We start from the raw sequence: 24,679 nt of genomic DNA, 5'->3' as shown, positions 1-24,679 counted from the left end.
GCATTCATTAGCCGTTAATGTGAGACCCACAATGACCCGTTAGGTGAGTCATACCTACACAGGAGTCCATATGTAGGAGGCGTCACCCAATGGCAGTAGGTCCTCTTGTTGCCTTCTTTGCCAAACTTGTCGCTATGCCCACAGGTGACGAACGTCCATAAATTTTATTCCCCAAATGTATCAAGCTTCCAACCTCCCTGAAAAAATATACATACAAACATGTCACCAAACCAAGGACGTTACTTTAAAACTTGTTCATCGATTAGACAAAGGAGGAAGAAAACATAAACAACTACAACAAGGCAAATAGATAACTATTCTTTTCTTTTTTTGAGGTAACGGATAACTATTCACTACTTCCAATATTCCCTCCTGGGCCTTCCTCTGGAAAGCGAGTTGTAGGCGTTTCTAGTGATCCGGGGTTCACGAGAAAAATAGTTAGGGATGCACCATTCAAGATTTAAAGCTAAAATCTCTGATTGCTAAGTATGTCAAGGGACCAGATTGTATCAAGAATGGTTAACCTTCCTTCGTATGAAATCACCATTGGATCATCCAAGCATAGTTCTCAAAGCACTCCGAAACCCGTCATTCGTCCACTAGCATAGATCTCAAAGTAAGAAGCTGATGATCCAATGGTGGTTTTGTGCGAAGAAGTTAATCATTCGTTTATGCAAAAGATACACTCATCCTATATCATAATTGAGACAAGTATGTAGAAAACCTCAATTCACCTAAAATTTGCTAATCAGCACATCTATTTTCGAACCTTTTGTTTTGTGCAAGGATACCGAACCTCAATAATCCAATTAAAGATTTTGCAACTCCTTGGAACAACCATTTTTGTACCCAAGAAATCAATACAATGACTCAACTCAGCCACGGACTTGAGCATTGTGAGAAGTGGCTCTATCTAGTAGCACTTGATATAAATAAAATTGTAAGACTGTACCTTGAAGTGCTGGAAGCCATCACTCAACTTCTATCCAGATTTTACAATTATAATGATGACGATGATAGCAATGTTATGCGTATGGTCTGAAACGACTGCCCGTGTTATATGAGCATATGTCCATAATGTGAGGAAAATGTCAATCCCCCTCATCTCCCTCATGAATCCATCAAAGAAGATCTGTTGTTGTGGTTGTATATGATGCTATACCCATGCTTAAATGGCTACCAATGCTAACGGTATGGGCATCTCAATAATAAATGCTGTACCATAGCGCTATCTTTTTTGGACCGGTTGGTATGGCTGAGTACTTGGCCCAAACTAGTCATTTACAATGATCCTTCTCTATTATCTCGATGGTTTTCATAGTTTGGCAAGAAGTTGATGCCTGTAAAGTGCAGGTCATCATAATCAAAGAATGGTTTATTTTTTTCCATATAAATGAAGCGTAGCATTATCAGTTGCCAAGCCAAATTCCTAATAAATATCTTTGAATAAGGATGAAAATAGATTGGATAATATCTATTGAATTTATTTCTGTAATTCAATCTATTCCGATATACATTGAAATTTAATCATCCAACGTCAAAGATTTAATTATATATATAGCTCATGCACTTTTAAATGAAATAAATTAACATATTTATATATTATTAATTTAATTTATTATTCATTTAATAATATTTTTTATTTTATAATTATAATATTTAATTATTTGAATGATATCTGTATTTATTTTCATATTTTTAGTATTTTATTTATATCTAAGTTTACTTAAAAAAAATATGGATATAGCAGTATTTGTTCCTATTTCAATCCTACCTTTAGGGGGAAAAGTTATGGTTTTCAAAAACGGTTGGCTGACCCGGTGGCATGAGGGAATTTGTTTTTCTTTTTTTTTTTTTTTGATAGAATAGAGAATTTGTACTTTATAACCCTCTCATTTGTACTTTATGCTACAACCATCTCATAATCTTGTGGCCAATTATTTCATGATCTGCATGCTTTGTCTTACTAAGCAATCGAGTCTATGAGTGGCATCTTATTAAATTATTGCTTTGTCTCTACTCCTCTTTTTTTTTTTTTTTTTTTTTATGAAGTCTCATTTGTACTCTAAAAATTTTAAAATTACTATTTGCTCTCTGTAAGTCATATTTACATGTTAATCACATTGCTTGGCTAATCTGTATCATATTTACGAGTTAATTATGTGTATGTATATATGGATAAATTTGAATAAGATCGATCGAATTTGGATTCAAATCTGATCAGATCAAAATTATATAATAAGAGTCCTACATCAATAATTCAAATCGTTGGATATAATCTACTATCTCAAAAATATTTATATATAAAAAATTATATAATTTGAAGATCTTCATTAAATGATCAAAAATATATTTAATTCAATTTTATTTAGATAGATCATTTTTAATCATATAATGTATAGATTACGGATCTCCAAATCATATGATTCTTTTGTATGCAATAATTTTAAGATAATAGATCATATTTAACGATTTGGATCATTGATGTAGAATATCTATTATGAAGTTTTGATCCGGCTATATTTAAGTTTAAATTTGATACATCTAATTGTAGTCTAGCTATATATATATATATATATATATATATATATATATAATAGAAGAAAATTATTTAGCATGAACACAACCCGACCCGTTACCGCGTGGGAGTTTAAAATCATAGCATCCCGGAGCTCCTCCGCGGGTGAGCAGACCCAGAATCCCTGACAGAAACGAGAAAAAAGGACCCAAGTTTATTGGTGTTTGGTGCGCGGTTGCTGTTGGTGTTGCTGGTGGTGGTGGCTTCTTCTTCGTGCTTCCTCTCGCGGCTATTTATTCTAATTCTATTTTGGGCGTCTTTCTTCCCTCTCCAACCTCTGTTTCTTTTTCTTTCACCTTTCTTTTCTCCATTCCTCCGCCTCCGTTTGGCCGAAATGACGGCAGAGGTCGCCCTTCCGTTGAGCTCCTCTTCCTCTCCTCCTTCGCTTGCTCCTCTCGACTGACGAAAGAGAACCGGAGGAGTGCCATCTTGGTCTTGTTTTCTTCCACGCGGCTCTCGACTGATCGAAGGATCGTAAGGATTTTCAGATGGCTTTCTGTTCTTTCCTCTGCTGTGGAAAGACTTCCAATTGGTATGTTCTTCCTCCCCTCTCTCTCTCTCTCTCTCTCTCTCTCTGTTTGTGTGCGTGTGGGTGTGTGTTTTATGTTTTTTCCGCTGTGATAAAAGAAAGAGAGCGATGGAAGATGTGGGAGAAGAATTTTGGGAGATTTTGATTTGGTGCAGGGTAAAAAGATGGAATCTTGGAGGGTCTTGATTAGAGTATGAGTGAAAAGATGGAATCTTGGAGGGTCTTGATTAGAGTCTGAGTGAAAAGATGGTGACTTTGTTGTGTAGGAGGGAGCAGAGGAAGAAGAGATCGACGACTTGGAGGGTTTTCTCTCTCAAGGAGCTGCATTCGGCGACGAACAATTTCAATTATGACAACAAGCTCGGGGAAGGGGGGTTCGGCAGCGTTTACTGGGGCCAGCTCTGGGATGGTTCTCAGGTTTTGGATCATTTCTCCTGTTCCTCTCTCTTTGTTGATTCTTATCTGTTAGTTAGTTTGGACTTGGATTTTAGATCTTGCGTATTGATGTCTTGTTCAAGTTATCAAATGTTTTTGCAATCTCTACTCCATCCCAAAAATGGATTTCTGAACACAAGGGAATTTGTCCTACAAAAGTTTGATTTCGAGCACCTGCTGACCGGAACTTAAAGCTTATTTTAGAGACAGCTTGTTTGACCACAAGAAGGTGGATGAATGATTATGCTTCATAATTTAAAAATCCAATGGACATGTCATGAACTTGCCTGATGAGTTACTGTAGCTACATGAAAGGATTAATTTAGTTGCAGGACACGACAAATGGCTTCTTTCAGAAAACATAGAACTTGTTTAAATAAAATGTATTGTTGCTAATACATTATTTGCCTTTGGATGGATTTTTTTTTTTCATCGATATTCTCGGTGATCTGTGTTGTGCCCATCATTTTCTCTTCCAACAGAATGTTTGAGAAAAGGATAAGAATGATGGAAAGGGCATCCAAAATTTGATTATAGTGCTGATGGCCCGATATGTTTCTTCATGGTTGATAAATATTTTAACCATCGCTGTTAAGTGCTGCAACAAATAATCTCCTTTAAATTCATTGTATAAACCTCAAATAAAATATATATTTTTAAGGAGCTGCTAGATAAGTTGTCATGCTCAGCCGGCTAAATTCCTACCTTTCCTTTCAGATCTATGACCAAGCCTTTCTTAGTAATACAATCATGTAGCTGAATTGCTTGGAAGATCAACAGCTGAAATATCCAACATGTCCTAGCTTGTATTGGTACATTTATTGATGAATTCCAAGTCATACAGACAACATAATATAAAAGATATCTCATGATTGACATTTTGCATCTATTGGGAGCAAATTCCTTTTTGTTTAGGTTTGTCATAATTCAGACAATGTTTTACCATGATGTTTGAAGGGAAGCCACAGATAAATTTTTCGAGTCTAACTTATCTTTATTGTTTAAAATTCAGCATCCTATTGTTGACTTCCTGCTTATTTCTTTCCAGGAGACTTTTCAGAACATTACCATGGTCCTAGAATCTAGCCACCACCAGTTGAATAGAGTTACAACATCTTTTTTACATGTATATTCATCATGTGAACTTTAGATATCAGATAAATTGTTTTTGTAGATACATGCAGCTATATTATGATATATAGCTATTTCAGTGTAAAATCTTATGAATATATGTTTTTGACTTTATCCTTACGAACTCCATGCATTCACATCACCACTTTCCTTTGAGGTTTCATTGTATCCGGTCCTGGAATTAGAGCTCTTGGATCATCATGAAATCTTCAAAGACGAATGACATAAGATCGAATTGACTAGTTCATAATCTTCACCATTGGATCAGGTTGTCATAATAGGGACAGTGTCAGTCCCACGCTAGTGTTAGCTTGCTGCACATTACTCTGGGGAGTATGTCTCAGTCTCAGATTTCTTTGGCAATGTCATTGGATTGCCCTAGAATAGCTAGAAAGTAAAATTTATAATGTCTTTAATTCAATGATAAAATCTATAGATGATACATCTATTATAAATGTCTTCCCTTTCCTTGTTCTTTGTTTGTTCCTATTTCTAATTATTATTCTTCATGGAGGATAGCCTATTTTTCATGTTTAGTCTATGAAGAGAATTGCATGCTTTTTGCTTCATATTCCTTGGATCTAACAACTCGCTCAGGATTTCACCTTTTTCTTTTCTTTTCTCCTTTTTTTTTTTTTTTTGGAAAAGTCCACTTTTTTATGTTTTTCTTTTCTATCTTTCCGTTTTTCTTGTTTCGCTGCTTATTATCCAATTTAGAGCCAATGGTCAGTTCATGAACCCTAAGTTTCCTGATTTAAATCCCTTCTTACTAATTTAGGTTTATTGTCCATAATTTTTCTCTTTTTAGGTCTGTTTTTTTAGTGTTTATTAGAATCATTGCTTGTACTATCTTTTGTAACATTATATTTTCCTTTTCTTCTCCATTTAGTGGCATGCTTGCCACCTGGTGTCACAATGGAATTTTATGCTTTCTTTTCTAGCCCTTCCTTTACAAATAACATCCTATTTGAACTGAATCAGCATTGTCCTTTGCAATCATCGCTTAAGATCGTTAGAGCCAGCTAGGTCAGTCCAGCTGTTGGATGTGAACTTCCCACCATAGCCACCTTGAGAGAGCTGTCCAATAACTTCTGCACCCAAATATTTTTGATAACTATTACCTGGACAGCCATCACTGATGATGTGGAACTTCATTTGAGACTTCAGTATTCAGCTTGACTTGCTAAGTAGCTTCAAGGATCCAATTTCTGATTGTTGAAAGAAATCTAGTATCAGACAATTAAAAGTCTAGAGTAACGATAACCATATTTTCAAAATTATTGATCCTTGGGGTAACTATATGGACAATGGATTCATCAGTCAAATTAACAACATCTACTATTTTTTTTTTTGAGGAAAACACTTACTGTTTGTTTAGCTGCAAATTTGCAGTGTTCTTGGATTCAGCTTTTTTGTTTCCGTAATTTTATCTATTTTCTAAGTTCTTTTGCAACCCTGTTTTATTTTGTGTCATCGACAAAGTTTCATGCCATTGATCTCCTGAGTGCAGATAGCTGTTAAAAGGTTGAAAGTTTGGAGCAACAAAGCCGAAATGGAATTTGCTGTTGAGGTTGAGGTTTTGGGTAGAGTAAGGCATAAGAACCTTCTGAGTTTACGTGGATACTGTGCTGAAGGGCAGGAGCGCCTAATAGTATATGACTACATGCCTAACTTGAGTCTGCTTTCACATCTTCATGGTCAGCACTCAGCAGAATGTCATCTTGACTGGGGTAGGCGAATGTCTATTGCTATAGGGTCAGCTGAGGGGATTGCGTAAGTTTACAAACTCTGATGCACAGCTTGAAGTATTTCTAATGCATGACTTGCTGGAATATACTGACTATTTTCTTGTGACAGCTACCTTCACCACCATGCCACACCTCATATCATCCACAGAGACATCAAAGCAAGCAATGTTTTGCTAGATTCAGATTTTCAGGCACGGGTTGCTGATTTTGGATTCGCAAAGCTCATTCCGGATGGTGCAACTCACGTTACCACAAAGGTGAAAGGCACACTTGGCTATCTTGCTCCCGAGTATGCTATGTTTGGAAAGGCCTCAGAGAGTTGCGATGTCTATAGTTTTGGGATACTCCTCCTGGAGCTTGCTAGTGGAAAGAAGCCCATAGAGAAGATTAGCCGATCAGTCAAGCAAACAATCACAGACTGGGCTCTTCCTTTGGCTAGGGAGAGGAGGTTCAAGGAAATGGCAGATCCAAGACTGAATGGGAACTATGTGGAGGCAGAATTGGAGAGGGTTGTGCTTGTTGCTCTCATTTGTGCACAGAGCAAGCCCGAGAAAAGACCCACGATGCTTGAGCTGGTGGACTTGCTTAAAGGGGAGTCCAAGGAGAAGATGTCAAAGCTTGAAAATGATGAGATGTTCAGACCAGAACCTACTGTGAGTTGTCATGGATTGTCAGGTCCAGATGACAGCTCAGACACTATCACTGAGGAGCAGGTTTCAAGAGTTGATGTAAAACAGGAAACTAATTCATTAGCCGAAGCAGCAGTACATATTAGCTAGTTTTTAGCAGTTGAGTGCAGGGACTGATGCGTGGATGATTATTAATTGCATATCATCTTATGCAATGTGGATGGGGAGTGTTTTTTTTTGGTTAAAATAGTGTTTTTGCTTCCTTTTTTTTATTGTAGATGTTGGAATGTTCGATGGTTCTCCCTTAGTTCCAAATATATTCAGTAGGCATGTTTTGAAAGCATGGGGCTTGTATCTTTTGTGGCTTGCTGTTGTAACCTTCATATTGAAATATGCTGAGGGGATTGGAAGAAATATATAATGGCAAGTTATAAAATTCCACAGAGGATGTTTATACATGTCTTAGTGATTTACATTGTTAGTGACCTCAAAGGCTATGGATTAGACTGCAAAAGGTGGCCACCAATTGAGATATTGGTTATTTTGTTCCCTATTTGTTGTGACATCGAGAAACAGCATACTCCATATACCAGCCAGGTGAATGAGGCATACGTTCATTAAATCAGGCTCACATTCTTACCGTACAGTTGCCATAATACTTCCATTGTGCTGCTAAAGTATAGCCATGCAGATAGAATTCCTTGTAGTGGTTTATATAGAATATAATACCCACATGTAGATGGTTTTTGGTCTGTTTGGAAGCCTAGATAAACTGTTCATGGAGTATATCTATGTAAAGTTGCAGGTAAGCATGGTTTGAAAAAGCTAGCTTCAATGCTTAAAAAGCTTAAAAAGCATGCAGAAAGACTTCTGTCTTGGGGTTTCTTACTTTTACAATGATTTAAAGACAAGGAACAGAGATACAACTCTTTTTGTCCAACCTTCGACTACGTCTGAATACAAAATCCATTATATGTGCATGTTATGCAAAATAAATACGGTAAACAATGGACTCTTTTAGCTCCATATGGTATCTATCAAGCTACATTGTCCACAACGGGACTGAAAAATTATAACCTCAGGTGATCTTATTGGCCACGATACGTCACTACCTTCAGGCAGTGGAAATAACAGTTGGCGCGATAGGAACACATTAACAATTTTTTTCTGAAAGCAATAACACGGTACTTGTTGGGTACCCTGATTAGCAATTAGTTTCACTCAAGTAATACATTAACTAAATGCAAGAGGAAAAATGCCAAGTTAATGTGTCCCAATACATTCAACAAAAATATACTGTCATTTTCCACTACTAGATACATCCCATATCCAACAATTGCTGCTTAGCTAGCTGACAGTGGAGCATCAAAATCAAATACAGTTCCAAATCCAACATGTCACAGAGAGTACAAACACACACTGCTGCCTTGAAGGTTTGCTAAAATTTAACATGCCAATGCATACATGCTTCTGTACAATATTCAACATGGTGTTAGGTAAAATCAGCCATGTTTGTTGGTACAAGCCAGGAACAAGGTATACAAAACCCACTTACAATTAATCTATCTGCCATCACGACCTTGTCACCAAGAAAATGCGTCCTCTCTATCTCCCTCGGCAGTCTCAGCCTCCCCCAAATTACTGAACTCGGGGAAATGTGTTCGCCCGTGGTCCCTGTGATGGTAATCTCTAGGTATACGGTATAGCAACTTTGTACCATATTTTATACTTGTCACATTCTAAATCCAGCACCCGAATCGAATACATGATGCCGCATACTCCTTAAGATGTCCTAAAGAATATGCAAGATCTAAAATGATTCATTACAATATCTCAATATTTATAAATAATAATAATTTATTTTCATAATAACGAGTAAAATTTATACAATTATAAATTCAATTCCTTCTATCATCCGACTGGATATCAATAACACTTTATCTATTCATCCGCTCATCTGCAAATCCAAACCATAGCCAATCATGAGTATTCTGTAATTTTGAGAAGAAAAAAAGAAATGGAGGAGTGTGAGCTTTATAGCTCAGTAAGAATTTCGCATATCACACCAATATAATAATATAACATGAAAATAAGGATAAGCAATAAAACATAAAATTCATATTCAATATCTAGAATACTGTAAATATCCATAAATTGTCTGTCTTATCAAAAGAGATGTATCATCATATGTTTCTGGATGAAATACTTTTATTCAGCAATAATTTCATGTCTTATCCTCTATTTTTCTTTTCATAATCACATGATGTTTAATCTTTTTCTTTCTGACTCTGCACTAACCAAGATTATGCCTCAATCTCCATCTAATCCAAATATCTCGCTTAAGTCATAAAAGCTGTCCAAGCATAAACTCCTAGCGAATTATCCCAGGATGAGCTCCTGGCCGGCTGTCCCACGTATAAAAGCCCATAGAAGCTATCCCAAGCATGAGCTTCTGACGGGTCGTCCCAGGCATGAGCTCCTGGCTGGCTGATCTACATACAAGCCTGTAGAGACTATCTCAGGCATAAGCTTCTGGCAGACTGTTCTAGGCATAAGCTCCTGACGAGCTGTTCCACATGATGAGACTAGTCCAAACCATATCTTTTTTTTTAATTATTACATGTTGATTTCACCAAATCAATTCCAATTTATAGTATGATCAAAATAGATATGTCATATCCATATAATCATATCATCAATAACTGGCATACATATATATTAACACACAATATATGTATATTGAAAAATTATACGAGAAACAATAGTATCTCAATTTGGTGATCTATCAACATGAATCCAATGATATAAAATCAAAGATACAAATTCAATAATAAAAGTAATATATATAATGGTGATCATGTATAGGGATTCTTACCTCTACTGATGATTAATCCAAACATAACCATCAACGAACTCTTTGTTTTATGAATTTTGAAAATAAAATATTATGCTTGATATCTTATATAGACAGCCGCATCTCTACATGAGCAGGATCAAACATAAAAATCATATATGGAGAAATTACGGATAAACGACCCTAATAACATAAATTCATAACCTTTTCTAGGATCAACTAAGATAAGATTACTTAAGTACCTGGACTCTCCACTGGTCTGTAAGACTCCTAGAGAGAGAAATCCATGAAGAAAGAGAAAATTTTAGAGAGAGAAGCTAATAGAGGAAGAAAATAGAGAGAGAAACTCATTAGATTTATAATTTGGATCGAACCTTTCTCGATGTCCTCTTGTCCAAAAAATTATTCTCCTATATATTCAAATTAATATTTCAAAATAAATCAAATTAATCATCCAGAATTCTCTATTGGAATTCATGAGGATCCAGGCCCGATCTCAAAATCTTTCTTCTATAATTTTTCATAATTCATCTAAGAGAAATAATTAAAAATTATTTGACCAACTAAATAAAATTAATTAATAAATCAAAGAAGAGAGAGAAGAATTCTCTTCTCCCCTTTCTCTCTTCAAACAGGAGATCCTTCCCCATTCTCCCTCTCCCATGCATGGCCACAGACCATCGAAACCAACCACCCACGGTGGCTCCTAGTGACGGTGAACACCACGGCATCAACGACGGCCCCAGTGGCGGATGTTATCGACAGCAAAAGGTGAAACCAAGAACAAAACAAGGGTTGCCTGTTTCAAGATAAATCCGACAATCACCGGCTCCAATTCGAGGATTGATGATGAGACGATGACCAGAAAAAGAAAGAAAAGGAGGAAAGGAAAGGAGTTACCGCAGTCCAGAGGAGCCATAGGAGATTTCCGACGATCTCTTCGGTGAAATCCTAAGAAAAGAACTCGATGAACAGACCCAAATCGGCGGCAATTTTTCCAAGGAATTGGTGATGGTTTCTTAAGGAATTTATGAGAAAATTCAAGGGAGGAGAAGAGCCCTTTTTATAGATGGATTTTTAAGGATTTAATTAAAGTTTTTGAAAGCCCCAAACATCATTTTCCTAGCCAAATTCGGAGAAGAGGAAGACTCCTGCTCAACCTCATGTGCACAACACGTGAGATTTTAGATTTTTTTTATTTTTGGATGGATTATTACATTCTCTTCTCCTTAAAATAATTTCATCCTCGAAATTTTTCTGACTTAGATCTTCGAGAATTAGAATTATTTTTACCTCAAATCATAATCATTCCCTAATTTTAAAATCAATCTTTCATCATATATCTTTAAATTCAAACTACCGTTCTGATTAGTTTGAAAACAATTCAGACTATTATGCTTCCGCTGCGCACTCTGATTCAAATTTATCAATACATTTATATCAAATGTAAATTTCTAAATTATCACAATCAATATAAGTTATCATCCCAATATCCCTAACGTCTACCCACCTATACTCATAACTGATTCTAGATATCATAATTTACTCACTTATGCTTTGATACTACTCCGTCACATTCTATTGATCATACATAAAGTTTTGATATCATTTCATAATTCCTAGTATTTTTAAACCTAAGCTTTGATACCATTCTATCATGTTTCGGACTCAGCATCCGGTTCGGATATCATGTTTCTAGTCAAAGTTGGAAATAATGCGTGAGATTTTAGATTTTTTTTTTTTTTTTTTTGTTTTTGGATGGGTTATTACAATACTCGCAGTATGCTTTACTCCCGTGAAGTTGTAATTTCAAGGACCATTATATATCTGGAACCTGAGCATGAAAACGTTGGAGTAAATTTTCTTGGAAATTTTATAAAACTAATTAAGAAACACAAAAACAACATTCTGAGGCCAAATGAGCAAGTCCTATTACATGGTACCATGTGGGATCCCAGGAAGCGGTCACTAAGAAGCATTTGAACTTTCTCGTAATTTGTGGACAAGTAACCATGTGGTTTGCTTCCGGCGTCCTTATTGAGATGACTCCAATCATAAGCACTTGCACTGAGCTTATAAGCAGTCAAAGAACAGGATCCTGGAGTGAAACTTCAAGTCGAAATTTCGTCTTATTTCGGAAAAATATGAGAGAGAAGGTGTATTGGAGATTATGATTTTTTCTGAAAGGCAATTTAATTCTTGTACTCCATCCTTTTGGGTGTGGTGAAATCTCTGATCCATCCTCGTCGGACATATGTTGTGGCCAAATCACGTAAATTTATGATTGCTGTATTTTTTTTCCTTCTCTTTTCCTTCTCGAATATATTTGCTTTTCTTTATTGTGAGGCCTAAGTGCCGCGTTTCATCTAGATTTTTTCCGAAAAAAATCCAAGACTTCAAAACTACTCACCGTGTTGAATACTTCCACCAGCAGCATTACGAAGTTACAAAGCAAACTTCACTTATGTCAACCTAAAGTTGTCGAGTATGCTCCATGCCTGATGAGAGACATTATCAGTGTCTGCTTGATCCCCATTATTGACACCTTCATCTTCCATCGCAGCCAAGTCTCAAATTTTGTATAACTGACCCATAATTTCAAGTGCTTTGATCGAATTCGATCGAATATCTCTGATGAAGCTGCCCTGCTCTCTTAATTCATCTCTGATATCTTTTAAGTCGTATTTACATTTAGGGGGCATTTGATTTGTAACTGGAATCAGAATGAGAATGGAAATGAGAATCAGAATGGCTTGAAATCGGAATTGAAATGGTCAAATCTCCCGAAACGTTTGGTTCGTGACCAGAATCAAAACCGAAATCGAATTGGAATGAAAAATTGAATTCATAGAGAAAAATAGGGATTGAGTTTTATATAGATTGATCCATTCCCATTCCACTTCAAAATCAAAATCGAAATGGGCTCCTCCCAACCAAACAATTGGAATAAGAGCCACTCATTCCGATTTCGATTCCAGATCCTCACTCTCTCCAACCAAATACCTCCTTAATAGAATTGATTTCAGATATCCGTTTGATGCAAGGATGACAAGTAAGTGTGTAAGCCGCTGAGATTGGATGATATTATTTACATGATACATTAAGGAATTGACTAAGGGAATAAAGAGCGGTATTACATGAAATATTTAAGCCACTGAGATTGGCGAAGGAATTGACTAAGAAAGAAATCAAAGTAAAGCAAGAGCAGGAACTTGCTGGTTGAGCAATTGTAAGTTCTAATATTATTAGAACATGCTGAGTTTACTTACAGATCATTCATCTGCAGTATACAAGCTCCAGGCATACTTTGTTTTCAGTAGACTACATGAGCAGCCACTCATAAAAAGTTCTCCTACGGTTGCTCTTTCCTAGCTGTAGTTCAATCTTGATGTGCATCCTAAGAAACTGCTGCTAGCGTCAGGCAAAGCATCATTTGCTAACATGATATGATCATACTTTCTCATCAAATAGACCATGATGAGGTGTAAAAATCTAACAAAGCTTATGCTTTGGAGACATTCAAATTGCATTCCTTAAGATTCATCATGCAACCTTGAGATTTATTTTTTATTTTCAATTTTGTGTTATTATTCCATTTTACCTCAAATTGGCTATGAAAACTTCCCGTGACATATCAATTTAAGGGCATTCCCTACATCAACAAAGCAGATTCGCAAAATTTAATTTATGATTTTGTTTATATTTTCTTTATTTCTGAAATTTATGAATGTCAGTAACATCAAAATTTGACATTTGTAAAACATTTACCAGATCAAATATTGTGGTGTCTACAATTCTTGACATCAATAACACATCCTTTCTTGAGAGTTTACCAAACCAAAGTTTGTCCCAGTTACCAAGGAAGCATCTTCAGTATTTTTGTGCTAGTGAGGGATCAAATTACAACTGAAAACAAACTTTCGCTCCTTATTTCCATCAAACTAATGGCAGTCCCTTGTCTCTTGAATTCAGATTCTTCTCCATATTCCTTGCAAGAGAATATAGCTCAAGTCCTGAGCTTCATCCGTCTTTGCCGTTGGAGAGTATTCTAGCTTGATCTGCTTTATATAAATTACAAATCAATGTTTATGCACTGCATCAAGCTGGAGTTGTCACACTGCATTGTTTAACTTTCTTCCTTCTAGCACACCTTGTGAATTTTAACGCACGACATTGTTTTCCCCTTCAAACATAAGGAGATCTAAAGAAAGTTATCCAACCTTTCACACTGCAGAGGAAAAGGGAATACCAGTATTAGATTCACATATACGCTGAAATTGAAGTCCAAAGTGCAACCTGAATCCGAACAGATAGCAGCCCCAGACGGAAGGACATAATGGCGAACCTCATGACTTAGATATCTCTCTCTCCCTCGAAAGAGACTAACTCAAATTGGAGCCCTCGACCGAGTCCTGCAGTGGAAAGCAAAGTATGTGTGTGCTGAGGATGCGAGGAGAAGGGCATGGCTTCTATTCTGGAAGCTTGGCAAAGTGAGAATAGTCTGTCCATGGTGACCAAGCACTGATGAGGGTTGAGGTTATGGAGAGGGTGGCCGGCCAGAGGATGATACCGGATCCAAGTCATGATGGCGAATGCCAGTGCTTGTCACCAGGTAGTGTCAGGACTTGGGGAAGCTCAACAAGAAGAGGTGGAATGCCTACGCTAGAAACAAGTCAAGCTAAGATTAAAACACAAACTGCCGACTATTGTAGCATAGCAGATGTGATCAGAACAACAGCATAACAGCACCTCCCGCATGAGAATGTCCTCCACAGCAACTGCATAGGCCATTCCTAAGGAATTGGTGTTATTTACAGCAAAGATAATTAAGAACTAAGGAATAAGGGGGAAAAAACTTAATTGCATCATGTTGCTGAATCACCATGATGAACTACTGAAACACAAATCTAAAAGACTTTTTCCTCTTGGTCAGCAAACTGAAATTCTGCCAATCACCTAGAACACCAAAGCTGAGTCAACTCATCAACAGTTCAACATGTTCGATCTCTTGGTCAAACAAATACATATGTCTTCTACCCCTTTGATCATGTTCTTTTTTTTTTTCAGTGCATAGATATATTGATTTCGTCAAAAGAAATAAACAACATTACAAAAAATTATCCCCCTCCATGAGTCAACTCCATGAAGCCGCTTCAATAAAAATCTTGTGAGATCACCCCCATGATCCCCACACCAGTGGGCAGCCATTTGCATTCTTTAAGGCAACGTGAAACTCCATATTGGGAAACTTTCACAATAAATAGCTAATAGCTGATCAATGACTACCTCCCCTTCAGTTTGCAGTAGGCATACAAGCCAGAACCGACAAAACCAAGACCCTGGCCAATAACGTTGAGCTGGAGAAAAGATGGCATGAATTTTTCAAATCATCGTCAGAGAAAAAAGATGGGAATCACTTTCAACAAAACGAACCGGGAATTCAAACTCACCAGATCAAAGGGAAGTCCACCAAACACTAACCAGCCAAATCCAACGGTAAAGAGATCCTATTGTAATAAGAAGATCAGAATATGTATTGGCAAAACTCTCATGAACGCATGAAAACCAAAACATAAATGGCTATCTAGTGGGAAACTCGAACCTTTAGATTACCACAAATGGTCTGGGTGACTGCAGAATTCAAGGTTGTATTCAAAAAGATGCAGTAGTTTAAGAAAAATGCCATTATACAGGAAAGAAGCATCACAGCCTGCAAAAGTTGAACAGAAATGCACCACAGTTAGTAGGTTCCCTATTTAAATATTTTTGCAAAACATGTTTTTCTACATGCTACAGTAGAATGGCTAGAGATGCACTGATATCACTAGTAAATAACTAGCTCTTGTAAAGATCAGGATCCACTTCATCTACTACATACATACAAATGATTCACCAGGATTTTTATCCACAAACAAGCATCCTACAAGTGCTTAAAGGTTCCTTTGAAATAAACAAAGGACACTAAGATGTAAGCTGGTTGGAAACCCGTGTAATAATGCATCAGAAATATATATAAAAGAAAGGACTTAAGGCAAGAGTGGATATGCTAAATTGAATTGTAAAGTTGAAGAAGTCTGTAATCAATGTTCGAAAGAAAACTGCATTATTTTTAATCTCCACATGTGGATATGGCTAGGGTCACAGACTAACCATCCTCCGATTCGAACTGAAATTACCGACAGTAAATGCCTTTTGCAGCTCACAGCTTATACAGTCATTCTAATCATCTTGTTTAGAACTCATTAGAGGATCCAAGAGAAATGAGAAATGAGAGAGACAAATAGATAGAAAGAAAGGGAGACCATAAAATGAATCCCCTTTAGCTAAAGAAGCTAATCTCTTACCCGCTACAAGAAAATTATAAAAATTAGTGGAAGGCGGAAGCATGGAACATAGGCTTACAGTTAGTATTGGGTAGAAACAGGCACTTCAGAACTAATAAACCTTCTAACCAAATACTGGAGAAGGGCTTTTACAATATAAAAGGACAAATCCTCATGTCTGATGTCACCACCAATGAGATCAAGCATTGCAAAGATGCATGCATGAAGCAGACCTACGGGCTCTAACTATCCCTATTGGCTTGGCATCTTAAATGGCTATACACACTTGAGCGTGCATATTAAATTTCAACAAGGAACTTCAAATAGTATACAGCACTGCAGTTATCAAAATCGTGAAGCTGTTATTCACACTGTGCTGGTTCAAGTGATAGAGCAAGAGGATACAAAGCTACTGTTGATACAGAAGGAATGATTGAAGCGGATAGTCCTTGAAGAAGATGAGTATACCTTCTGGATCAAGGACTAATTCAACAGAAATGGAGAATGTGCTCATGATGGTGCCCAGGGTAGCAGAATGAAGGCAGTGTAGTGGCCATGGGCAGTGGTGATGGATAAATCCATACTTCTTTTTAATAAATTAATGAGAAGAATTTTCCAAACCTATATATGTACACACAAACATACACATTTACATACATAGTTTCAGACAAGTGTACATCCACAATGTTGTAAAAAAAACTTGAACCTACCTGAAATCCAGGAGAATAAAGATAAGGAAAGTTCATTGCCAGCTCCAAATCACCCCGCATATATGTCCAGAAGAACAAAGTTGGTCCACAGACTAATCCTGAAATTCAGTAACAGTAAGGGGTAAGTTAATTTACAGTTGATTTGGAAGTTCACTGATTGCACAGATAAAAAGATTCAAAACTTGGGGCAAGGTCATGATCACCATTGCACCACATGAGACCAAAGCTATTGAGACCACTAGACTTTCCTGAAAAATGGAAGATATAAACAACAGTGTGAACATAAAGCCACAATATCGAGAAATAGAGAAAGAATGTAAGGATATAGATACTACCAACACGGGCTATGGTTGCAAGATAAATTGCAGTTGTGAAATTGGCTATAAAGACAATGGAATAGCCATAGGCATTGAAGGATAAGTCCCGAGCTCCAGCAACAAATGCTCCAAAAACAATCAATGCCACACTGATAAAAACCTTGGTTATGCCATTAGGAAACAAATCAGAAAGTGAAAAACATGTGTCGCAAAATAAAACTGTTTCGTCATGATACGGAGCATTCAAAAGCGACGACTGCAAAGATGATTGTCCTAGTTAGGTCTTCTAACTGGAAGAAAAGATAATCAAAGACTGGGGATCTACTGAAAAATAACTCCATGTGTTCCACATAATAAAGTATCGAATATTGTTATCTCAGAAGAATTCATGTAAAGTGCAGCGTGCAATAGGTTCTCAGCTTTGAAGAGTTGAAGTATACAAAATATCTGTGAAGGAACACACAATAAGTTACACAAAATTTCATGTTGAGTAGCTTCATACAGCAACACATTGACTCAGTGGCTAGTGCATAGCAATTTTAGAGCGAGAAAAGCATTAATAAAATGCTTTATTATACTTCCAAAGCACATGACTACACGACATACATATAAATGGTCACTTACCTGCCAACAACAGAAGATGAGTACTTTTGCCCGGTCAACAGATACTCCACAATCATTGTAAATACCACAGTTGTACGTCTAAGGGTAGCATACATTGGAACATTTACTCCACGCACCGATTCCATGGAAGCAAGCTTTTACCAAAATAGGCATGCCAGACATTTTTTTAGAACTCAAGGACTGGTGAATCAGAAATCGACATGCACTAATTTATGTACAGTACATACTACATACCATGTAAAGCAAATATGCTAACGAAAGTGGAAGAGTATGCAACAAAGTCCCAATTGGTACAAGGCTTGCTCCATCAGATGCAGCATATGGTTCCCCAACTGTAAATGAAATGATCTTCCAGCGTTTCATCACATAAAGAATGCATGTTGAAGTTATCATCTGCAAAAATACAAGTTAACAAAAAAAATAAAAAAAGGAAGAGGAAGGAGAAATAGATTTGTGTGATAGTAAGAGACAGCATAAAGTATTTAATTGATTTATTAACTTCAAGCATCCACAACTTTTTTGTAAAAAATGGTGACCGAGCACAGTTATCTGTATCTCTCTCTTGAACATTCTGATCATAGAAATAACCATAACACATTCACATCAAGCTGGTGTTATCAGATGAATTACGATGCATTCTCATCAAGGGCCATATCCCACTGAAATGTGCTACTGAAACAAAGCACATTCAGATCTTTCTTTGTAATTTCCGGTCAATATCAAGTCTGTTTTTAAGTTGAAAGTGCCGTATCTATGTATATATAGTAGAGCAGCACAAATGGTAGGGAGACCACATCATAGACTATGCAGTACATGTGTCAGTAACTCTCAGAAAATTGACTACTTTAAAGACTTCTTGTGCGAGATGGGCTTGTTTATTGCCAAATCCATTACAGAATTTGAGCATTGTTGTCACAGTAATAACCATGTAAAAGTCCAAAGCCCCAGAAAACTCCAAAAACTCTCTAAACTCTAAACCACCTAAATTTCCCATAAAATTCATATCTTAAACTCCGGCAAAGAAAGCCCTTCATTGATGATTAAAACTGGACCTTAAAAGATTTTCTTTGATATGTCCCTTGGACACTCTAGAGAGATGATCATGGATATGGAGCTTCATGCAATTTCATGTATTGCATGATTGAGGAGAATGACTGCATTTAGAGGGTAATGACAAGTGCATGAGATACTCAACAAGAGAATAGGGAGTCCTCAAAAGGAAATAGACCTTCACCAAATGTCAGCTTAATGTAACTGCCTTCCATATATCATTATAGGTGTCACACTTATTAATTTTCAAGAGAAAGCCACTTCTTAGATGTTGCACATGATGAAGTGTTGGTTGATGAGACTGGTATATGGGTGAATACATAATCAGAGTTGTATAAAGAATAACAAAGTGATGAAGGTTAAGGTTCAAAGCTTGGTTACAAGTATATGAAAAACATATGAGTTGGTACTCTATAGCTAATGAAGGTGGAGTTGCAAATCTACTCAGAATCAGAGTTTACAAAACAAATTCTTTTACAACCTTTTTTCTATCTTATATAGATTGTAGAGGAAAATAACTCAAATAGAAGAAAGCAAACAAAAGAAAACAAAATGTATCTTTAAATTGTTATGTGATAGTTGTATAGCAACAGGATTTTTAGGAATATTTATTGAATATTTATCAGAAAACTTAACTATAAGGACTAAAAAATAAGCAATGAAAGGACAAGAGAAGATAAATGTTACATGAGATAAGAACATTGAGTTGAATGTTGGTAAACTATGAAGGCTAGAATCATAATGAGTATCCTATCAGAAAACCTAATTATAAGGACTAAAAAAAAGCAATGAAAGGACCAGAGAAGATAAATGTATATGAGATGAGAACATTGAGTTGAATGTTGGTAAACTAGGATGGATGGATGGATGGACCAGAGAAGATAAATGTATATGAGATGAGAACATTGAGTTGAATGTTGGTAAACTAGGATGGATGGATGGACTGACCAGAGAAGATAAATGTATATGAGATAAAAACATTGAGTTGAATGTTGGTAAACTATGAAGGCTAGAATCATAATGAGTACCCTATCAGAAAACCTAATTATAAGGACCAAAAAGATAAGCAATGAAAGGACCAGAGAAGATAAATATATATGAGATGAGAACATTGAGTTGAATGTTGGTAAACCAGGATGGATGGATCGATCGATGGATGGATAGATAGATAGATAGATAGAGAACATTGTGTTGAATGTTGGTAAACTATGAAGGCTAGAATCATATGAAGGATGGATGGATGGATAGATCGAGAGAGAGAGAGAGAGAACATTGAGTTAAATGTTGGTAAACTATGAAGGCTAGAATCATATGAAGGATGGATAGATCGATCGATGGATAGATCGATCGATGGATAGATAGATAGATAGAGAACATTGAGTTGAATGTTGGTAAACTATGAAGGCTAGAATCATATGATGGATGGATGGATGGATGCATGGATGGATGGATGGATGGATGGATGCATGGATGGATGGATGGATAGATAGATAGATATATATATATATATATAGAGAGAGAGAGAGATGTCTAGGGACTATTAAGGATCAAACATGTGAAACTAGTTTTGATGGTTTGCGCACCAGCAGTGCAAGCCAAAAATGATTTTAATTGTGAATGGGTCTTGACTTTGCATAGAAAGGAAACAAGGGGGGACCAGGGAAGTAGAGCGCATCCCATTTCAAGGGCTTTGCTTTTCATTAGCAACTTAGTATTCATAAAGACAAAATGACAACTTACATATTTAACTGCATTGGAGTGCAAGCTTATTTTACTAGCACTAGTTCTACACATGACTGCATCAAGAAGTACAGATGTTGCAACAAGCATGTTGTATACTATATATTCTAAGTCATTGACAATATACATAATTTAAAATCACAAAATAGGAGCATTCAATAAAAATTTGGAGATGCATCACTCACTGAAAACAGGCAAGGCAGAAACAATAAAGATACCTGAAAGAGAGTTATAACATTAGCACAGGGGAAATTATATGAAGACAAGGCTGCTTTGTTGAACATCACAAGAAGTACTGCAAAATGCAGATCCACCAACAAAAGTTAAAATTTCATTATGGTAAGATGATACAAAAGAAAAAAGAAAACAAAAAACATAATAAATCTAAATTACCATATTAGTACATTGTACTTAAGAAGGTAGTTCTTGAAACATACAAATGTGTTGAAATATGTTCCTCCACATCATAGTGTTTAGTTACCATTTTTGTGTCCATGACTTGAGAACGGTATAATTTTTATGATTCTGCGGTATATGGGTCAGATATATTTTAGTCATTTGACCACCTCTTTGTCAATGAGTTTAGATCAAAAAATGAGGCACGCTGACTGATCATTCAGCATAACATTCTCTTCATTTTCCTATCTTTTGGCTCCCATGTTCCTTCTTTTTCTCCATCTCCTCTTTGTTTTTGCCTATATTTTCACTCCTCTTATCATCATTAGTGTGTCTTCTACTTTCAAGAGGTCATATATTCAGGTATTTTGGATTTGAAGGCCACTTATTTATAAAAGTGAAGATTACTCCTATAAGGCTAACATATAGTATATTTAATCATTTTCCATCTTTGAAACATTTGAAAAAAGACTATGATGTCTATGCCCTTGCACAGCATAGAATAAAGTGCTGGTAAGCACAGTCAGTTGGTACCAGCATAGAATAAAGTGCTGGTAAGCACAGTCAGAAAGTAACTGCCAGTGCCTTCTCAGCATACAGAATTGGCATGAAGCGGCAGCGTGCTATCACCAGACATGTTATGGTGCCAATGCATCCCAAGAACTAGCAAGGCACAGAACAGTGTGTACATACAAGTTCCAAACCAGCATGACACCAGAAAATAATATTTTAATCCTTGGGTTTTATGGATACTTAACAAATATAACCAAAGGTTTTAGCCACTTCATGACCTTTCCGTATTGCTGGAATGTGGCAGTCAAATTTTCATGATCTATGTAAATTATTTGCTGTAAGAAACAGATAAAAGTAATCTAAATATTTTGCAATTCTATAACCCAATTATAAAAGAAGAAGAGGAATAAGTGCAAGGGACTGATATTCTTGGGGACCAAGCAGATTTACATGCATGTCTTAAGGAAAAGAGCATGCTAAATTCTTTTTCCTGCATCTCGTCATCTCTGCTCTTCCTAATTTTCTTAATAATCATCTTTTATGAAAGATATGGATGTTTTTTTTACTGGTTCAAATGGCACTAAATCATCAGTATGTCTACCTGGCAAAATTAGTAGATCACCTTCCATACCAATCATACAAATGATGAAAAAGATAACTAAAGTATGATCCTCAAAATTCCAGAAACTTCTGCACTCGTTTACAGTTGCTATTTCTACCACAACCCATGTACTTTCTTTCCAGTTATCAGCAGAGTTTGCTTTATGTTTTGCTTTTCTTCTTTTCTCCCTGGAGGGAACCACAGGATATGTAAGAATTTGCTGCCATGAGTTTGATTGTCCATTATGACTAGGCATTTACAGGAAGAATAGCATTTGCTATTTTTCACTACCGAGGATGAAAGAGGCCACTCTATCTAAATTGCTCCAATCTGCCAAATACTCAATAAGTAAAAAACAAATAAGATGTGACACTTATATTTGGGTGTATACATTGCATAAACAGTAGTTATGCAGAAATGATCCAGTCTAGCATACAAAGTCATAACAATATAAGTCAACCATAAAACATGAAAAAGAAATTACCACCTAGTTTCTTCAATCTCAGTTGTAATTTCACATTTTCTAAGTCCAACCAAACTTCCATTTCTACCATTTTTGTTTGAAGAACGAATATTCAGTAGGACCTTCCAGTTATGTTTCCTGTGGAAATTCTGATATCTCTTCACCACATACCATATCAAAAACCAACTCAATTGGCTAAAGAGACTTCTTTTCACGTATCCAACAGTATGTAAATCATAAATCAAAACCACAAGCATTTTTGTAGCCTAAGTAATTCTTCAGTTAGCATGACTACTGGACTCTGTAATCACAGCACTGGCAATCCAAATAGTTGGAATAAGGGTAAACAGCAATTGTACAATTCAATCAACTCCAATTAGCAAAAGAGGACAACTTAAACAACATCCTCACTTGGACAGACATCTCCATGGTTTTCATGTCATTGTTTAGCAGTTCATATTTCTTTTGGCTCTAAATCAGGTACTTAAATAAAGCTATGCAAGATAGCCCAATAGCAAGGGCTAACCATGGTCAATCTTCCACATTTCGCATGTACTAGCATCAACACAAATGCAATTCCTTAGCTCATGGACAGTATAAAATGCTCTTTTGAATTCTCTGATTCATTTGAACATGGGGCAGATAATTCCAAAACAAAGCAAATCATTCTCCACTTGGTTTCCATAGTAGTTCATAAGCTTCAGATCATATCCTAAAGAACAAAAGTTATCAGCTGTCAAGACTTTAGAGGAAGAACACCAAAACCATATCGAAAAGAATAATTTTGTTTTATGTGTATCAGGACAAAGATTCAGCTGATATCATGTCCCAAAGCTGCATGAATGACCGAAATCTCCATGATATTCTATTATCCCATTGAAAATAATGGCTAGGGGAATCCAAGTACTTTTCCTAAACCAACTCATAAAAGAGGAATTATTGCGAATTGGCATGGTAGCTTCCAAGCTAAAGATCACATCACAAGCAAGCAAAAATTAGCGGTGGCTGAGAATTTAAAAATTGGGAATCTGTTCCAAGATAAAAATCCAACTTGTATCTTGAACACTTACCAGTTGTTTGTGGGGCTACCAGTAAAGTTAATTGATTCACTCTCCTTGTTCTTTTTAATTCAACATTCCCGAAAATTTATAGTGAGGAGCAATTAAAGAATCAAAAATCCAACCCTTTAAGGGTTTACAAATCAAAATTCAAGATAAGATATACAAAACAAAAAAAAATAGAAGTCAATAACATTAATACCATTGATCAGTCAAATCTCACCGTTACATTCATGCCATATGTCGAGTAAAGAATCAATTAAAAGCACAAACCTTTAAGAGATTAAGAGATAAGATAACGAGTATTCGAAGAAAACAGCACAAAAAAAGGGCTTTGATTGGAGATAGGGGGTAAAAGAGGAAGACCAGAGCAGCCCATGTAGGAGAGAGCGGCGTAGGCGCCTCGCTTCGACATGGCGGAGCCCTTGAAGAGACCCTCATCGTCGCCACCGTCCCGCGGGGGATCGGACACCGGCAGCAACACGCTCTTGGGCGCCATCCGATCGCCGATCTCCGCCCGCCCTCTCGAGAAACACAAGGAGGAAAACCGCCCTTTGCTTCCAAATTCTCCGTCGATTAGAAAACCACCAAGACTCGGTTATTCGACTTGGGATTCAAAGAAGTCGCCTTCTTGGCGTCTTCGCAAGAAGCGAAAGATAATTTTTAAGAGAGGGAAGGGATCGCTTGACCAAGTAAGAAGAAATACCGTACACCGCGTGCACCACGTGGCCGTGGGCATCTCAGACCACGTGTGATCTCCCTCCAAACATGCTGTGTCTAATAAATGAGAATTATTGCCGGGACCACGCCTAATAAATTGCTATTTCCCTTGGATTTGCAGGTCAGGGACATAATATTTGTGCTCCCATTAAACCGTGTCTCGTGGCCGGTGAGCACGTGTGAACAGTTCGGGATCGGCTCGATAGCAGGTTAGACCAAGCTTGTTCGGTTGGAAAAGGTCCGAAATAAATGGAAGCTTG

General features: G+C 36.7%; 2 protein-coding genes across 3 annotated transcripts; one reads left to right on the top strand and one right to left on the bottom strand.

The window, feature by feature from the left end:
- The first annotated feature begins 2,764 nt into the window (after window positions 1-2,764).
- On the top strand, window positions 2,765-7,489 carry LOC105049437 (PTI1-like tyrosine-protein kinase At3g15890). The gene is made up of 4 exons (XM_073242677.1): window positions 2,765-3,110; window positions 3,374-3,524; window positions 6,184-6,446; window positions 6,531-7,489. Exons 1-4 carry the CDS (start codon window positions 3,067-3,069, stop codon window positions 7,198-7,200), a joined length of 1,128 nt encoding a protein of 375 aa, XP_073098778.1. The 5' UTR covers window positions 2,765-3,066; the 3' UTR covers window positions 7,201-7,489.
- A 7,238-nt stretch (window positions 7,490-14,727) lies between these two features.
- On the bottom strand, window positions 14,728-24,361 carry LOC105049436 (UDP-N-acetylglucosamine transporter UGNT1). 2 transcript variants are annotated; one of them, XM_010929074.4, is made up of 10 exons: window positions 24,066-24,361; window positions 20,887-20,963; window positions 18,113-18,271; window positions 17,879-18,012; window positions 17,273-17,403; window positions 17,141-17,185; window positions 16,938-17,035; window positions 15,507-15,614; window positions 15,355-15,411; window positions 14,728-15,261 (listed from the first exon to the last, which is right to left on the bottom strand). In XM_010929074.4, the coding sequence occupies exons 1-10, from the start codon at window positions 24,196-24,198 to the stop codon at window positions 15,187-15,189; spliced, it is 1,017 nt and encodes a 338-aa protein (XP_010927376.1). In that variant the 5' UTR covers window positions 24,199-24,361; the 3' UTR covers window positions 14,728-15,186. The 2 variants fall into 2 exon arrangements, with proteins under 2 accessions (XP_010927376.1, XP_010927377.1); XM_010929075.4 differs by lacking the exon at window positions 20,887-20,963 and having other exon boundaries at window positions 24,066-24,359.
- Window positions 24,362-24,679: the final 318 nt, after the last annotated feature.

This window comes from Elaeis guineensis, chromosome 8, assembly GCF_000442705.2.
Source record: "Elaeis guineensis isolate ETL-2024a chromosome 8, EG11, whole genome shotgun sequence".
Classification (NCBI taxonomy): Eukaryota; Viridiplantae; Streptophyta; class Magnoliopsida; order Arecales; family Arecaceae; genus Elaeis; species Elaeis guineensis.
Note: the sequence above shows the minus strand (reverse complement) of the source record. Positions and strands in the feature narration are given on the sequence as shown.